At 39.4% G+C, this 18,751-nt stretch overlaps 1 protein-coding gene across 1 annotated transcript; it reads left to right on the plus strand.

The window, feature by feature from the left end:
* The first annotated feature begins 189 nt into the window (after positions 1-189).
* nlgn3b (neuroligin 3b) lies at positions 190-17,181 on the plus strand. The gene is made up of 7 exons (XM_016288201.1): positions 190-312; positions 4,874-5,646; positions 6,516-6,664; positions 8,007-8,192; positions 11,680-11,804; positions 13,722-14,389; positions 15,615-17,181. Exons 2-7 carry the CDS (start codon positions 5,114-5,116, stop codon positions 16,495-16,497), a joined length of 2,544 nt encoding a protein of 847 aa, XP_016143687.1. The 5' UTR covers positions 190-312; positions 4,874-5,113; the 3' UTR covers positions 16,498-17,181.
* Positions 17,182-18,751: the final 1,570 nt, after the last annotated feature.

Raw genomic sequence — 18,751 nt, forward strand, 5'->3', positions numbered from 1 at the left:
CTTTTGCTGTCTATATCCGCCTTGTTTACTTATTTATTTTGTTTTGCTGCCGGTTTGTGAGCTCGTTCGTGTCCCTCCGGTTGCCTGGCAACGCGCGTGGCAGTGGGCGCTCCTGACCTTGCGTCCGCGACCACGCAGAGCGCGCGCGCTTAAAATAGACCCGGGGAGATTGGCGTTAATTGAAAATAAGAAAAACGCAAGAAGAGCCGAGCACCGTTCACGCGGCTCGACTGGGAAAAAGTGGGCATGTTGGATGGTGGGAACGATGAGATATGAGATTATTACAGCGCGAGCTCGGATGCGAATCTGCAGGTGAGCCCAAAATCTTCTTATTTATGGCTGATCTGATGCGTGCTGTCGCTTCTCAATATCAGGCAGCGGCGGGAACGAACAATCCCGAGTAATAAGAGCAATTTTCCGATGCTGGTGAATAAAAAAAAATGTGGGTAGTTATGAAAAAAGCGTAAATTGGATCGTGTATGAGCGGATGTGGAACGCGTTCTGATTGAACAATGAACGCTGGTCTAATGAATGCGCCGCATTGCTTGTATACGGGAAATAGATACGATAAAAGGACGAGGTTTTGAAAGGGAAATATTTATCATTTCCTTTTATTTGATTTCATTTTAACGCCGTTTTCGTTCTCTCGTCTGCAGCGTGAAAACTCGCAGTCGTAAGAGGGTGAGCAGAGAGAGAGGAAGAGAATTATCATTCGAATAACCTCAAAGCCATGGTTTGCTGCTGCTGCATCTGGGCTGTGGTGGGATCTCGTTAATCATAGTCATTAGATGGCCGTACACAGTCGGCTTTGTAATTCTACTCTATGCCAGACTCGAATCAAATTATTCGCATCTGTTTGAAAACACCTCAAGCTGTTCCAGCACCGTTGTTTAGCGGGTCTACAGGCCCGTCTGCGAGAGGGACACTCGGGGGTCGAGTCGTTCTCCGCGTGCTCAATACACGCTGATATATTAATCACGCGCGCGCGAATTAAAGCTGCAGTTCGTCACCTGTTGGAAAGGTAACGGCAGCGCGAGACCGAAGCGAGACCCGTACCCGGGTCCAAGTTGTCATGGTGATTTTACCGATCTTTTGGCTCGGTTAGTGAGTGAGTGCGCGTATCCAAAGGCGCTATGTTACACGTTTACGATGCAAAACACTGGTATTAGGCGTTTCGAGGGAAGGGTCGTGACACACTGGGTACATTTTCAAGAGCTATTTGTTATCGTATGCGAAGAGAATATTGAGCGTCGCAAGTGTTTTCGTAATGAAATGCCCCCGCATAGTTTATTATCTGCGCGCCATCCCGCCACTGCACCGTTCAGTCGGAGCTACGGAGGAGGAGGAGGAGGAGGAGGAGGAGGGACAAGACTATTGGTATTCATCTCTCGTATGGTAGTCTCTTTCACCGTCCCTGCCGTGAGTCCGGGGAACACACACGCATACACATGCTCACCCCGTTCCTAGTGAATGCAGAAAAGAAGCGGTAGCCTGTACAGTGTATAACAGTTTAACATAAATAGAGGCGAATTCGCCAATTCAATAAAAGCTGACTTTTCTCGCATAGATATGTGGGATAAATATCAGGGACCCCAATCTTGAAACGCATCACTAGCCTGTACGGCTGACCTGATTCAGGCGCGCTGGGAAATGGGCACTGGAATAAACGGAGTCCCAGTATTCTCTCGATGGGCCTGCACGGTTCAGATTAACTGACCCACATTAGAGGGATGGAGGAACCCAATGCAAAAAATCAATTACAGGAATGCAGGAGAAGGTTTGTTTGTATATGGTGATATTCTTCAGGTCGCGGTTCTCTTCAGCACCACGGACAGCGACAAGAGTGAACACACAGTAAAAGATCCGTAAAATAACTGAAGGGCTGGTCCATGCTATAGGCCTACTACATGTCACGCCATAATATATGTATTAATATATCGGATGACTTAATTTGTTTAGCATTGTTAAAGATGGAAATATAGGCTTATTTCTACGCACTCAGAATCAGCATGTTAAAATTGTTCTTGTTATTATGTAATTAATTAGTCAAGTTGAAATCTTTGGTTTTAATGCCTAAGCTTGACCAGCGTTTATTTCTGAAGGTCTGGTGTACCTTAATTCAAAAGACTTTCCAGAGTTCAAAACGTATTGCATAATGGGATGACATCTGCATGGCAGCTGGCTTTGGTAAGGTTTTGTTCAGTTAGTTTCTATGCCATTTTGCATGGGATTTTTTTATTTTGTGTTTTTGTATTGTTTGCCGTTCTAGAGATGAATTTACAGGAAATGCAATCACATAAAATAGGTCATATAAGCTAGCACCTGCTCAACACTCCAGCGTTATACAGCACTGTGTACGAAAGTCGTTTCAAACCTCTGAGAGTGCCAGGCAGTAGATATCAAGGATTTTAGGTTCTGTGCTTGAAGTTGTTAATGATTTTGCATTGCATAGGGCTTTGAAGCATTTAATGCATTTGTTTTAAGAACACTGTATTTAATGTTCCTGGAATGTAATTTGTAGGGTTTAATATATATATATATATATATATCTTGAATATTTTGATCTTTTTTTTTTATGTCTCCGACATAAAATATCTGATACAGAATTCTTTAAATCTTGATTGGATAATTTAATTTGTTTACATCTCAGGCTGTTAATGGTTGCAATTTTGTTTGTTTTTTACCCAGAAAATGTGTGTTTCTGTCAAAGCCTTTGGAAGGCTTACAGATTTAGTATTTGCATGTTCTGTAAACAGTGCTTCAGGGGCAGTGAGTTAGAAAAAAGGGGATTATTGAGCCTGATGTCACAAAGTTTTTCTTTAAAAATGTTACGGCTTAAGTATCAGCAGAACAGAACGATACATTTAGTGATAAAATGTTGGCACTTTTCACAGATTACATGTTGGTAATGATTAATAATAATTAATGAAATGAACACTGTGGCCATGTTTCATATATGGTACATCTTTCATTTAACTTCTGAATTAGTGGCCTATGAAATACTGTGCATAAAATGCTCCATGTTTCTTCATACATGACTTCACACCAATGCAACATGTCTTCAGCTAGCAAATTTAAAGTTTCAATCTGAGACACACGGTAACTGCCCTGGATAAAGAGAATGCACAATTATGCAATGCACAATTCTGTTTTATCTTAACCGTCAGATTTGTTGTTACATATAGATTTCATATAATTTTTATTTCAGAATTTGAGCCCTCTAAATGATACAGTGGTGTATCAGTTTAGACTGTCAGACCTCCAGGTCTGATCTTTGGCCAGTTTTTAAAAAAAAGGATATAGATGTGAACTCTTGTTTTGTGGTTGGTCCTCATCACTGCAGTGCAGGTTAATGAATGCTGTGGGTTTCAGCCCATCGGCTCTACATGCTGCCATCCCACAGCGTCATGCACGCACATTGATTTCAGATAAAGCAACTGCTCTGCGTGTTTGTGGCTGAAGCGCTGAATATTGATCCACTCGCACAACATGCATTCTGAACACAAGCACTGCACTATTTGACTTAAGCTCCTCCCCTCAGAAGACATGAGATCCACCTGCTGTCCATGTCTGATCTCTCATGAGACTGAACCCACAGAGCTAGAGCTGTGCAAGGGTGCAGGGTTAAAGAGACTCTACTTGTCACTTAGTGCATGTGTGAATGAGATATGAACCGCAAACTGTGTGTGTGTGAGTGTCCCTGCTTGCTTCCTCTCCCACATGAGTTCATGTACACACTACTGTTCAAAAGTTTGGAGTTGATATCATTTTTGTCTCTTATGTTTCATCAAAAATACAGTAAAACATGTAATATTTTTATCTTATTAACATGTAATACAAACACGTAATGTAACATCTTATTTTTTTATCTTAATATTATTTAAAGTTAAAATAACTGTTTTATATCTTAATATAGTTTAAAATGCATTTATGTGATGCAAAGCTGAATTTTCAGCATAATTACTCCAGTAACAGTGTCACACGATCCTTCAGAAATCATTCTAATATGCTTATTTGGTGCTTGAAAAACATTTCTTATTGTTATCAATGTTAAAAACAGGCTTGCTGTTTAATATTTTTGTGCAAAAATCTTTTATTTCAATATTTTTCAGGACGATGAATTGAAAGTTCAAAAGAACAGCATTTATTTGAAATAGAAATTGTTTGTCTCATAAATGTTACAAAAATATGCTGTAAAAATGTATTTTTACAGAATTTGCCATTCTTTACGTTTTTTATATTTTTGGAACCAATACAAGGTACATTTTTATAGATACTCTATGTGGAGTCAGTTTCCCTCACATTCACGCAGCTGTCGTTTATCATAACTATGATTATGTTCCTCAACTCAATCTCATGCAAACATTTACAAGGTGGCCATTTTGAATTTGTACAATATGAAAGCATATGTTTTTTTGTTTGTTTGTTTGTTTCTGAAGCATGAAGGTCGAATTAGCCACCGATTTGACAAAGAGTAAAATAGTTACAAATTGCCATGAGAATGTGTTGGTTCCACTGATGTTTGACAACCAGAAATCCTAAATACATTTTGAACAGGATACCTATTGTTTTATAATGTTTGTTTTGTTTACATGGTTTTGCATTATAAAGTTAATTTCAACTTCTTTTTATGCTTAAAAAAGGTCTGCTTGCGTTGCCTTTCCTTAAAATAAATGCCACTTGGATTGATATTCATTTATCTAATGCTATGCCATTCATGCATTTTAAGTTTGACATTAGGTGTCTCTTTTTGGGGCCACTGTATGATTTGTTTTCTGAGGGATTATTAATATGGTTCATATTCTGACCAAAATGTGTACATGTCTGGTGTTGAGAGGTTCTGGCTCTTACATCGTGTTTGTGTGTATTTCAGGTTTGTGCTGAAAGGATCTGCATGCTGGAAAAATGAACAGCTTCACCTGCTGAAATCATCAACCGATATGGAGCACTTGGTGGTGCACACCTGGCTGTGGAGATGCCCACTGGATCTGCCTGAGTGTGTGGTGCGTGTTTGTTTTTGAGCGCTAGAGAGTGATTGCGTCAAAACAGAGAGTGCCATTGAGCTACAGACAGAGATTTATCAGTGTGAACGTGTGTGCTGTTAAGAGGGACCATGTGGCACGCACAGTCAGCAACTTATCTGCCGCTTACCCACCTGCTCTGCCGACCTCTGAACTTTGCACTGTGTTGGCTTCTTGTTTGGTTGATGTGGTCAGTTTCCATGGCAACAGCACTGACCTACCAGCCCACAGTAAACACAGCACTTGGCAGACTAAGGGGGATGCGGGTGGCTGTGGCTACGGAGGGTCTGGGCCCTGTGGATCAGTACCTGGGTGTGCCTTACGCTGCCCCACCTTTAGGAGAGAAGCGCTTTATGCCGCCCGACGCTCCATCGGCCTGGTCCGGCGTACGGAACGCCACCCGCTTCTCTCCCGTCTGCCCGCAGACCATTCGCAACGCAGTGCCCGACATCATGATGCCTGTCTGGGCCACCTACAACCTTGACACGGTCGCTACCTACCTGCAGGAGCAGAGTGAGGACTGCCTATACCTTAATATATACATACCCACACAAAGCGGTGAGTACACATGCAAAATGCACACATACACATTCCTTCATTCGTATACAGAACACCACTGGTTTTGGTTCTTGGTTACTCCAATGGTTTCTTACTGTAAATATGCTAAGGTTTTTTTTACTCACCACTTGAGGGTTTGTAAGGAACTATTTTTTTATATTTTAATAATACTTTAATTGTTTTTAGAATATTCAGTTTGTTTATTGCAATATTCCTTCGAGGCAATCTGTTCATTCAGACTGAACAGATCACCAATTCAATTGCTATGTTGTATTTTTAGATCTTTTTATTGCAGAATATTTATTTAAAAGCTGTCAAAGCTGTTATATAAGTTAGGATAGCTTTTTGTTGTTTTTGGTGTAGATTTCTTTTAAATATCCTCTTGCTTATGTAAAAGAAAAATCCAACAATGTTTTGTTAGTTACTCTTGTTAGTAACTGGGGTAACGCTACAATAAGGTCTCATTTGTTATGCATAACAAATGCATAAACTAATATGAACTATCAATGCTCAACATATTCTTACAGCATTTAACATTTGTTAATTGTGTTCATGTTAGTACACAGTGCACAATTTAAAACAATAATATTTTCCTGTGACAGCAATATTCAGACTGAACAGATCACCAATTCAATTGCTATGTTGTATTTTAGATCTTTTTATTGCAGAATATTTATTTAAAAGCTGTCAAACCTGTTATATAAGTTAGGATAGCTTTGTGTTGTTTTTAGTGTAGATTTAAATATCCTCTTGCTTATGTAAAAGAAAAATCCAACAATGTTTTGTTAGTTACTCTTGTTAGTAACTGGGGTAACGCTACAATAAGGTCTCATTTGTTATGCATAACAAATGCATAAACTAACATGAACTATCAATGCTCAACATATTCTTACAGCATTTAACATTTGTTAATTGTGTTCATGTTAGTACACAAAGGGATTCTCGAGATGACCCACGTCCTGTGATGCTGTTTATTCATGGTGGCTCGTACATGGAGGGCACGGGGAACATTATGGACGGTAGTGTGCTGGCCAGCTACGGCAATGTCATCGTCATAACCCTCAACTACAGGGTGGGGATATTAGGTACGTACCATAAGGGAAAGGGTTTTCCTACAATGAAATTTGGTTTATCAAGCTTAAATATAAGAGATTTATGAATATTAACAAGTACAGCATTTTTCTGTTTTGGAGGAAAGATCAACGTGCAAGGAAAGATACTGTGACTCCAAATGCAACATGTCAGCCATTATAAAAGCAACCAAGTCTTTAGAAGACCTCAATAATGTTTTATAAATGCTTTGGGGAGCAGATCTGACCATTACAGCCACATTCAGAGAGAGTGCTGTTTGTGTGCTGCTTTTCTAAAGAGCTCTGATTCTGTTTAATCTCAGTGACTACAGCATCAAAACAACGCAGCGTTCCTACTCAGACAAAATCACCTACGATGAAAGAGAGAGGAATTGAGGAATGCTTCCATCTTTAGGAGATGAAGAAGCTCTGAAAAATACTCTGATAAAACAGCAAAGCTGAACCCTATAAAACAACAATCATCTCTGATAGAGAACAAGCTGCATTACCTTGTGTTTACCATCACTGATGGCTTGTCAGTTGCAAAATAACCACTGAATGAAATAAATGTACTGTATGTCTGAAGAACTAAAACTGGTTTTCCCAGTGCCTGACTTTACTACAGTTAGATAAACTCGTCGTCAAAGCTTTTTTTGTACCTGTTGCACAAATATGTCCCAAATTTTACAGGGTCTAGTTTTGACTTGTTAGCATGGCCCAGCTAGCCCCTGCTAGTACATGTCAAACCTTCACAGAGCCCATCGGCCCTATACACTTAACACGCAAGTTGCGTAGGCCCCCGCAAATCATGCAAGGCCCCGCCACCCCCCTCCCCCATAGAAGAGGAGCAAGATAAACAGCACTGCATGTTTGCTGCGTAAAAATTTGGTCGGATTTCCACATTCATCTGAACAAAATCAGCAGACGGGCTGAATAAAAGTGCAAGTTTATTATCTGACAGCAGGTTGCGCTAATAGAACAGCAGAAATACAGCAGTTAACATGGTTACACCCAGAGCCGATCTGCCCTATATGCGCACTACATACTGTAACTGAACAACTCCCACTTTCATTTGATATAAATCCCCTTGCAGCTACAGTATTTTCCTGAGATTTCCAGCCATTTTCATGAAGTTGTGAGGCCATATTTACTTCAGGTTCAACGATTTGTTATGCATCATTACAAAAAAAAATGATGCCCTCAATCTCATGAGTGGTTCTGTTTCTTTGAACTGCAGTAAATTCTTCCTATTTTCAGCTGCCAAAAACAGAGATGTTCTTGAAAGTTTCACTCTCAAGATCATTGATGAGTAGTCAGAACCATTTTGTCAAATCTTTCTGTCCTGTGTTTCTCTCAGGGTTTTTAAGCACCGGTGACCAGGCCGCTAAAGGGAATTATGGTCTCTTGGATCAAATTCAAGCTCTCCGCTGGATCAACAAGAATATTGGATATTTCGGCGGTGATCCGGGCCGCGTGACCGTGTTTGGCTCAGGAATCGGAGCATCCTGCGTCAGTTTGCTCACTCTTTCACACCATTCTGAAGGTTAGAGATCACACACCTCAAATAATATTAATGTTTAATTCACCATATAAACATATGATGTCACAGATGCAGTGATGTTCTCTTCAGTGCAGTTCCGAGCATTTATATTCAGATCATGAAATGTGTTGAAACAGAGGGACGTGACAGCGAGTGCACTTTGATATAAAAACCGTACTGAAAATATTAATTATGCATACATAATGAATGAATTGTTTGGAAATAAAATGTAAAAAAATGTCCTGCTCGCTGGTAATTAAGTAATTTTCTATAATTACACATTTAATTATACCCTATGTAACGCCTTATGGTAGTCAATTAAAGGTGTGTCTCTGTACAGTGTATTTTTGCAGTCCGTAACTGCTGAGACAGCTGCCTCTGCAACTATGACCACTGTCACATCCCAGTTTCCGTTACCACGGTAATCTCTGCTGTAACCATGGTAACTCATCTCTTGCCTCATCAGTCTTATCCCTCTGTTGTGGGCCTCGAGTGTGTAGGTGTGTCTGTCACTGCAAGGCGTGTGTGCAAAGTGTGTTTCAAAGAGATCAGAGCCAATCACACACACCTGCAGGGATATTGATCCAACATCATCGTTTTGTTTCACCGTACAGTATTGATAACATCTCTTTCCCTTTGTCTCACTGTTTTGTGTTTCTCCCTCTTTATGTCCGTTTTTAAAATTTGCAGCTGCTTCCTCTATTTCATAGCCATATGGTAGTTTTATGATCAGATGATCCATTTTATCCATGCATTTGCTGGTACATATATTTTAGAAAACTGTGATTTTGTGCATGTCATATAATTTTATAGCTCTTTCTAGCCGAATGCATTTACACCCAGAATAAAACCCAGGTGCACTTATTTAAATAGTAAGATTCTAGGTGGTTGTGTATTGTACCACCACCACAACTGCTATCCATTTCCCAGAAAACCTGTTTCTTATGGAAAACCATAGCTCTGGTTTTGTCCAAATTGACTGTCACTATCCATTTTTGCAATTACCGCTTCAGCAGTGAGCATCTTCACCACATTCCTTTTTTGTGTGGACCGCAGAACCAGGTCATCCCCATTGAGCAGACATTTGATTTCAGTGTGTATAGAGTGAGGTCAGGGGTGGCGGACTGCACCGCCACTGTTGTTGTATCATTTATGTAGATGTTCAAAATGATTGGACTCAAGCTACATCCTCTTCCTCGAGCCTCAGAGTTCTCTTTCCCCTCCTCATCTTTTTAGCTGTGCTTTCTGAGATACACTGATACTAAGTCATTAGAATTTAAGCTCTCTTAAAATTATTCTCACTGTTTCAGGCAGAGTGAAATATACAGTATGACTTGAAACAATTAAAAATCAATTTTACTGTTCTCTAGAAAAGCTCTTCTGCAGACAAGGATAAATCTGCATATTGATGTGGATTCTGTTTCATTCTGTACGATGGAACATTGGACTGAATAAAACAATATTTTCTACATGACAGCAATAGAGGAAATTCAGTTTCAAATGTGCAAAGATTACACATTAGGCACTAAATGTATTTTTTTGAACATATATATATATATATATATATATATATATATATATATATCATATTTGGGTCATTGGCAAAAAAAAGATGAAAATCCCTGATCTAGGACTTTTTGTATTTAGTTTGATAATAGCTGATAATAATAGAGTTTCCCCCCTGAAATTCATGAAAAATTCATCTCCCATCTGGTGGGTGGTGGGCATGTTTTACACCCAGTAGGGCATCCCAGTAGGATGTAGCTGTTGAAGTTGTTTCTCCACTGTTTCCTTGTAGAGTCATTTGCATGAGTCAGAGACGCATGTGCTGGTTATGGAAGGGTTGTCTTGGCGGAAATGATATGGTAGAACTGAAATGCTTTAAAGGGCACCTGTTATGCCCCTTATTACAAGATGTAATAAGTCTCAGGTGTCACCAGAATGTGTCTGTGAATTTCAGCTCAAAATACCCCACAGATCATTTATTATATCATTTTAAAAATGCCTATTTTGAGTGAAGCAGAAACACGTTGTTTTTGTGCATGTCTCTTTAAATGTAAATGAGCTGCTGCTCCCCGCCCCCTTTTCAAGAATAGGGCTGCATTTGCAGCTGGTACCTCTGATACTCTGCTAAATACATGTGTTTGGTTTTGATTATCATGTCTGTCATGCTGAAATCATGCATTTTAAACCATATCAGTTTAAACTTGATACACGCTTTTCTGAGTGCACACATCCGAAGCACGCGCACAGAAAGTGGCTGTCACACGGCATGTGAGTACTAAACTAAGTTCTCTTTCCTGTCTTACTGCGCTTAAACTGTCAAATACACAGGTTTATGTTAAAAACACACATAAGTTACAAAAGCACAGTCGGTTATGTCTGTTTAGGCAACAGCCAGAATGAAATCACGTTTATATTAGTTCTGTGTATTAAGTGACAGCAGCGTAATATACAGTACCTATACTGTTGTCTGTGCTGTTAATATGACCCAAACAATAAAATAAAAACAGAAAATCACTCACTGCTCTGGACTGAATAACTTCAATAGCTTTAATAAGACATTTCTTACTTGAATGCTGCTTTTAAATGCTGTAAAAGTGAATTTTGCCTAATAGGTGCCCTTTAATCCCATGATCAAGGTTGGTGGAACTTGTTTACACGACTTTCATACAATACCACCATAGAGTCATGACATGAGTTCATTACAGCAACAGTCCTGCTGGAGCAATCTGTGTGTAGAAGTGTCTTGCTCAAGGCCACAATGGTGATGACTCATGATCCGTGCTTTGCGGAGAACATCTGATGATATTGGTGGTCATGATATTGTATTCTAGGCCTATCAAGTTTGGGATTAGTGTCTCTGTAGACATCGTCGCTGTCAGATATCTGTATTCAATGCCTCAGGGGTGATAGTTGAATGTGAAGTATTAAATGATAAAAAAAATGCTCAGCACCGACCAGATGGGAGTTGAATATCGTGGGATGAAGCTCAAGCCCACTGATCTTATATTATCAAACTGAATACAAAACTGTTAATTGAATATAGAGTTTTTCTTAGACAAAATTAATTAGTAGCCACAATGGATATAGCTGGAGCATTTCTTTGCATAAAAGCAAAGAGGACATCAAGTGCCCCCTTAATAAAAGAAAAAAAAAATTTCATTTCTAACATTGAACCTAACAGATTATTCCTCAGATGTAAAAAGAAATGATCTGTCCAACATGTGCCACTATCTTAAAAACATCTAATTTAAAAATGGATGAGAAATATATAATGATTTGGCTGAAGGTTGTGAGGGTCACATAGAGAAGACATTAGTGAGTCTCTTAGAAAGCCCAGGATGTGGATGGACCCTTCTTTCATGACAGGTGAAGATACTGCAACTCTGCCCTTTGAGGATACAATACTAATATAATTGCTGATCTGGAATATTGGCATGACATTTACTGTTTTATTTTCTTCTGACATTCTGTGTTCCCTCTCTAGGTTTGTTTCACAGAGCAATCATTCAGAGTGGCTCAGCACTGTCCAGTTGGTCAGTGAACTATCAGCCTGTGAAATACACACGTCTCCTTGCGGAGCGCGTTGGCTGTAATGTCCTTGACACCCAAGTAAGATGTTTCTTGGAATTTTATGAGTATTGTGAGTTATTATAAAGAAACAATGCAGTTGTGGGTATTTTGTGTATAACCTTGTCAAATAAGATGCACATAAAAGCCATAACACACCATACAGTTGCTTTGACACTAGACTATACAGAGTATGTGAAATTTCTTCGGACATTGCAACAAACAGGATCACAAATTACAAAAAATAAATACACTTAAAATGAGAAAATACTGTTCAGAATTTTTTTGAAATTTCAGTTTCAAAATTTCTGTTCAGTTTTTGAAAGAAGTCTCTTATGCTCACCTTTATTTGATCAAACATAAGTAAACCGTAATCTTGTGTCATATTACATTTTAAAATAAGTGTTTTCTATTTTAATATATTTTAAAATGTAATTTATTCCTATGATAAACCATTTTTTCAATCAGGATTCTTTGATGAAATTAAAGATCAAAAGAAACACTTAAAATAATATTTTGTAACATTATAAATGTCTTCACTGTCACTTTTGATAAATATAATGTATCCTTGCTAAATAAAAGCATTCGTTTATTTTTAAAAAAATCAATCTTTGACATTTAAATCTTTGATTGGTCAAATTTCCTTGCAGGTCAGAGACACAAAACTTTCGTATGAAGCAGAATGCATAAGTTCTCTGCATGTGCCTGTGTTTCTCTTCTCCTGTGTTTGCAAAGATATAAATGGAAGTATATAAATTGAACACAAAGTCATGAACACAAATTTAGTAGTACTAGAGCAGGTATATTTTTAATTTCTCACACCCGCTTAGGATAAGGTTAAAGGGTTAGTTCACCCAAAACTGAAAATTAGCCCATAAATGACTCACCCTCAAGTCATCCTAGGTGTATATGACTTTCTTCTTTCAGACGAATCCAGTCGGAGTTATATTAAAAATTGTCTTTGATCTTTCAAGCTGTTTCATGGCACTCAGCTGGTGTTGCATGCATCAGTCCAAAAGAAGTTAAATAAAAAGCGCCCATCCATAAAAAAAGTGTCTCACACGCTCCAGGGGGTGAACAAAGGCCTCCTGTAGTGAATCGATGCATTTTTGTAAGAAAAATATCCATATTCAAAACGTAATAATCACTTTAGCTTGCGCCAACAGTTGTACACGGAAGCAGCTCCGGGCGGATGACGTATGAGGTCGGCTTTGCGGAAGCACAGGGGAGAGATCAAAACAAAACACCGGTCACTTATTAGAAGTACAAAACGAGGATTTGTAAAAAAGAATGTCGGAGGATTTCGATATAACCCAAGAGGAGACTGGTTTTCCTTTGCTAAAGTAAGGAAACTTTGCTTCCTTTGCTCCTGTTAACAAACGTTGGTTTTCATGAGACTCACCGGCGCATGCGCAACGCCGACATCTTTTACGTCATCCTCCCGGAGCTGCTTCCGTGTACAACTGTTGGCGCAAGCTACATTAAAGTGATTATTACGTTTTGAATATGGATATTTCTCTTACAAAAACGCATTGATTCTCTACGGGAGGCCTTTGTTCACCCTCCAGAGCATGTGAGACACTTTTTTTTATGGATGTGCGTTTTTTATTTAACTTGTTTTGGACTGAAGCAATGCAACACCCGCTGAGTGCCATGAATCAGCTTGAAATATCAAAGACAATTTTTAACATAACTCCAACTGGATTCGTCTGAAAGAAGAAGGTCATATACACCTAGGATGACTTGAGGATGAGTAATTTATGGGCTGATTTTAATTTTGGGGTGAACTAACCCTTTAAGGCATTGTTTTTGGTTCCCAGTGTTTTGGTTAATAAAACATATTTTATTATTTAATTCAATTTTAGTGTCTACCTATTTATGACTAGCAGTTTTTACCAGTGTAGGCATGGAGGCAGATGTAACATGTAACATGGTTGCATGTGTGTGTGTTTTATGCAGGATCTGGTCCTCTGCATGCAGAAGCGTAGCTACAGGGAGCTGGTGGAGCAGGAAATTCAGCCAGCACGCTTCCATGTGGCCTTTGGCCCTGTCATTGATGGTGACCTCATCCCAGATGACCCTGAAGTGCTCATGGAGCAGGGCGAGTTCCTTAACTATGACATCATGTTGGGCGTTAACCAGGGGGAGGGATTCCGCTTTGTAGAGGGCGTGGTGGAACCAGAAGAGGGCGGAGTTTCTGGCTCGGATTTTGACTTCACGGTATCCGATTTTGTAGACGGTCTCTACGGTTATCCAGAAGGGAAGGACACTCTCAGAGAAACCATAAAGTTCATGTACACAGACTGGGCTGATCGAGACAATCCCGAAACCCGTCGTAAAACCCTCGTGGCCATGTTTACGGATCACCAGTGGGTGGAGCCAGCTGTGGTGACGGCTGACCTGCATGCACGTTACGGTTCTCCGACCTTCTTCTATGCATTCTACCATCACTGCCAGAGCCCCATGAAGCCTCCATGGGCGGATGCCGCACACGGCGATGAGCTGCCCTATGTGTTTGGCATTCCACTTATTGGTCCGACGGAACTCTTCCCCTGCAACTTCTCCCGCAATGATATCATGCTGAGTGCCGTCGTCATGACCTACTGGACCAACTTTGCAAAGACCGGGTAAATTAGAACACCCTCTATAAACGGCACTAGCGATAAATTTTTGCAAAACAATATGCAAAATAGCAAAACAAAGCAAAACATTATGAGTGGACTAAAATATTATTTATTCATGACACTCTATTATCAGTTTTGCAATGCCATAATTAATTATGGCATTTAATGGCATAATAATGCATTTTGTCTTAATACAAGTAGCTCCCATCCTACCCAGCCTCCAGATAATGATAAAACAGGTGTGACTGGTAAATTAGTGAACAGTCACTGTGACCTTGAAGTCGGTCACAGGAAGCATAGCAAAAATTGTGGGAGGAGCAGGGATGTAAGTAAATTTCAATGTAAATCAGGGCATCAACATTTAACTCAATGAAACAGTGCCCTCTGGTGGCAATAAAGAGGTATTATAAACAGTGCACCTGTAGATTAAACACATACATGCAAATACATTAGCTCACAAAAGGGATAGTTTTCACATTGATGTTCACATTTTGTATGTGTTCATAAATCTTTTATATGTTTGGTGGGACTGTTCAAAAATAAGTCTCTTAGGATTTATTTGATCAAAAAATACAGTAAAAACTAATATTGTGAAATATTATTACATTTTTTAAAACTGTTTTCTATTGTAATGTTTTAAAATGTAATTTATTCCTGTGAATTTTGATTTTTCATCTGCCATTATTCCAATTTTCCAATCATTCTGATATGTAGATTTGGTGCTCAAGAAACATTTCTTATTATTACAGTTGTGGTGCTTGATATTTCTGAGGAAATCATGATACATTTTTCCAGGATACTTTGATTAATAAAAATGTCAACAGAACAGCATTTACTTGAATTATAAATCTTCTTTAATATTATAAATGTCTTTACTGTCACTTTTGTTCAATTTAATGCATCCTTGCTGATTAATATACACATTTATTTATTTTAAAAAATCTTACTGAGCCTTTTGAACAGTAGTGTACATTTTTCAAAAAGTTTGAAAATTATTTCTAAGTTTGCTTTTACAGTTTGATACACTTTCATCAGCTTAAATGTTAATTTTGCTGACTAAATTAAATGCAATTTCAGTCAAAGCCAGAAGGAATACAAAGAATTAATATGGCATGAGGGAATATAAATTAATTTTCAAATTTAGAAAATAGTTCAGATGTAATTAATTAACTCTTTCTTTTTTCTTTTCTTTTTTTTTGCGTGTGTGTGTATCTGAATGTTTTTTTAGGGATCCGAACAAGCCAGTTCCTCAGGACACTAAGTTCATCCACACCAAGGCAAACCGTTTTGAAGAAGTGACATGGGCCAAGTACAGTCCTCATGATCAGCTATATCTGCATATTGGGCTGAAGCCTCGCGTTCGGGATCATTATCGAGCTACTAAAGTGGCCTTCTGGAAACATCTGGTACCTCACCTGTACAACCTGCATGACATGTTCCACTACACATCCACCACCACACGGGTCCCACCTCTTCTGACCACACACAGTTCCCACAGTGCCACACCTCGCCCGGGGGGCAACAAGGCTCGTACCCCTGGTAAACAGACCCCCCAGTCCACAGCACGCAGTGGGCCGCTGGTCATCGCAAACCCACGCGATTACTCCACAGAGCTGAGCGTCACGATCGCTGTCGGAGCTTCGCTTCTCTTTCTCAACGTCCTGGCCTTCGCTGCGCTATACTACCGCAAGGACAAACGGAGCCGTCAGGACATGCCCCCTCAGCCCGCCTCCCAGCGCCAGACCCCGCCCAATGACCTCAGCTACACGCCCACCTCCATCTCAGGGGGTAACCTGGAGGAGGGGTCCCTGTGCGACCCTCTCCGTCTGACCCCAGCATCATCTCCGCGGGATTATGCCCTCACGCTCCGCCGCTCGCCGGATGACATCCCGCTCATGACCCCCAGTTCTGTCGCAATGACACCGAATAGCGGCACGATGACACCCAACACGGTCACCTTGACGCCCAATAGTGTTACAATGACACCCAACACCATTACCATGTCGCCCAATTCTTTGATGGGGTATCCCAGCATGCACCCTTACAACACTTTCACTCACGGGTACAACTCCACCAGCCTGCCTCACCCACACTCCACAACACGCGTATAACATGCAACAGAAACTCCACACGCCGACACACAACACTCACATCCCTCGAATCCTTATTACTGTAAACCAGATCAAACCGGTGCAAACTGTTCACCAGTATTCAAAAGTATAATAGCAGGTGAACCCAATACATAACATGAGCACAATCACCTAGAATGAATCAGTATGGCCATCAGTATAAACCAGAAGGAAGTGTCACGGCAGCACGCTAACATAAACAGTTCGGCTCAGTATGAACGCACTGCTTCATACGCGTCTGACTTTTGTCAGCTTTCACGTTATATGAGCAGTTAAGAAACTTCTCTGTGGAGTAAGATGGGAAAATGGAGCAGTTGTAGTACCGCTGCCGCCTCTAGGTGGTGCAGCAAGACTCTTAAAGACCCCGCAGGTGGTCTAATCCGCAAGAACAGTAGGGGGAGCTGGAGTCCCATCGGTGGTTCACCATTACGAACCAACCAAGCACTTATTCTAAGATATGTAATAATAATAACCTGTAATAACAAACATATTAATGGCTATTGTACAGTATAACATATATTAACGTCAATGTACAGACAGCTTTTTTGAATGTGTCAGAATTTTTTTTATTTCTAATAGTTTTTAAGCTCAGATTATATCCATAGCAAGGACGGTCATTTTTTTCTTTCTTTATAATCACAAAAAAAGTACTATTTTATACCACATCTCTCTCTTTATTTCTTTCTTCCCCCTTTTCTCTCTGTGAACGGGTGCATTTTACTTTTGGTATAATCTATTCATTTAGTTGACGGATCACACGGAGTATTTTAAAGAGCAGAATGCGTGCGGCGATTCTTCATGAGCGCGAGAGAGCGGATGTGTACAATTTTCAAGTTAAGCATCTTTAAATAATTTGTGTCTTGCTAAATGTTATCATTTGGTGAAAATGCTTTTCGATCATTTTAAATCTGTATTGTATCTGAGTTTGTTCGATATGTTTTGTGAAGATGTTCGAACTCAATTTGAAAGCATTGCGTTTCTTTTACTGTATTTATCAGTGATATGACGTCACTCGTGCAGTACTATGACATCACTCATGCAGTGCTATGACATCACTCATGCTGTTATAGGACATACAGGCTTTGCTGAGAATTTACGATGTTAATCTTTTCTATAAAACATGAATGTGGTGATTTGTACTGAACACAGGGCTTCTCTGATGAAGGTCGTTCTATAATATAATGTTTATTATGGAGCTGCACAGAGTTTGCACAGGGGATACGGTCGTGTAATCATGGTGTCATATCCTGCCAGATGGTTAGATTCTCCATGTTACCCATGCTAACCACCCCTGCCATGATTTTTGTGCCAAATTTGCGATACAGTTTCCTTGGTAACCAGCAGAAAGTTTGTCTGTTAACGTGTTTGTGTGAAAGTTCAACCGCTTTATAAATAGAATTTAAAGTATTTACAACTATTTGAGTTCATCTGGACTTTGAAGAGGAAACAGGATGGCAGATGAATGCATGGAGTCGGAAAGCAGAAGCGTGTCTCAGCTGGACGAGGGTGACCTGTGTGCTCAGCTCTGTCAGTTCAACGGCTTGCAGAAGTCTGTTCTTTTATACTCTGTACATTTCTGCCTCAAATTTGCAGTAAATATTGAGTTTGCCTAAAATCCCTGCTTCTCGTTTATCAAGATTGATTTGGAGTCTGCAGACTGAAGTTTTTGACTTGAGAAACGCGTTGCATTTAACCTTAAAAATGGCAAGGCCATAAAGAGACATCATAATACAACTTGATCATTTTTTTCAAAACATGACTTTTAGTTTTGATTTTAATGTTTGTATCCCACAGGATATGATGCCAGTTTGGGGGTATAAATTAACTGAAAACAGAACACTTGTTTATCAATGCAGACCTAATATAGACCTAAGGTTGGTCTCATTTTAAAGAAGACACATTGCAGATTATTGCTGAAGTGAAAGCATTTCAATAAAAGAAAGTATAAAAAAGTTATAGAAGTTTAAGTTTGCAGTAAAAAATAATACAGTATAGTTTTTTTTTTTTTAATTGTATATAAAATAAATACTTTATAAAATATGTTGCACTTCAAATTGCTGTAAAATCTAAGCCATATGTCTAACCAAGTTATGTTCCAAATTTGAAGTTGATATCACCAAAATTGTGGTTCCTGTGAGATTTTGTTTGGGCACTATACCAAAAATAACACTGGGTGACACCCAAACTCTACTGAATTCTTTTGATGCATTTTTCTGTCACAAATCAATCATTTTCT

This window comes from Sinocyclocheilus grahami, unplaced genomic scaffold, assembly GCF_001515645.1.
Source record: "Sinocyclocheilus grahami isolate Dianchi unplaced genomic scaffold, SAMN03320097.WGS_v1.1 scaffold230.1, whole genome shotgun sequence".
Taxonomy (NCBI): Eukaryota; Metazoa; Chordata; class Actinopteri; order Cypriniformes; family Cyprinidae; genus Sinocyclocheilus; species Sinocyclocheilus grahami.

Coding starts and splice junctions, on each gene's coding strand:
- nlgn3b (XM_016288201.1), top strand. CDS start 5,114: ATGTGGCACGCACAGTCAGCAACTTATCTGCCGCTTACCCACCTGCTC. Junction 11,805..13,721: donor GTAATGTCCTTGACACCCAA/GTAAGATGTTTC, acceptor TGTTTTATGCAG/GATCTGGTCCTCTGCATGCA. Junction 14,390..15,614: donor ACCAACTTTGCAAAGACCGG/GTAAATTAGAAC, acceptor ATGTTTTTTTAG/GGATCCGAACAAGCCAGTTC.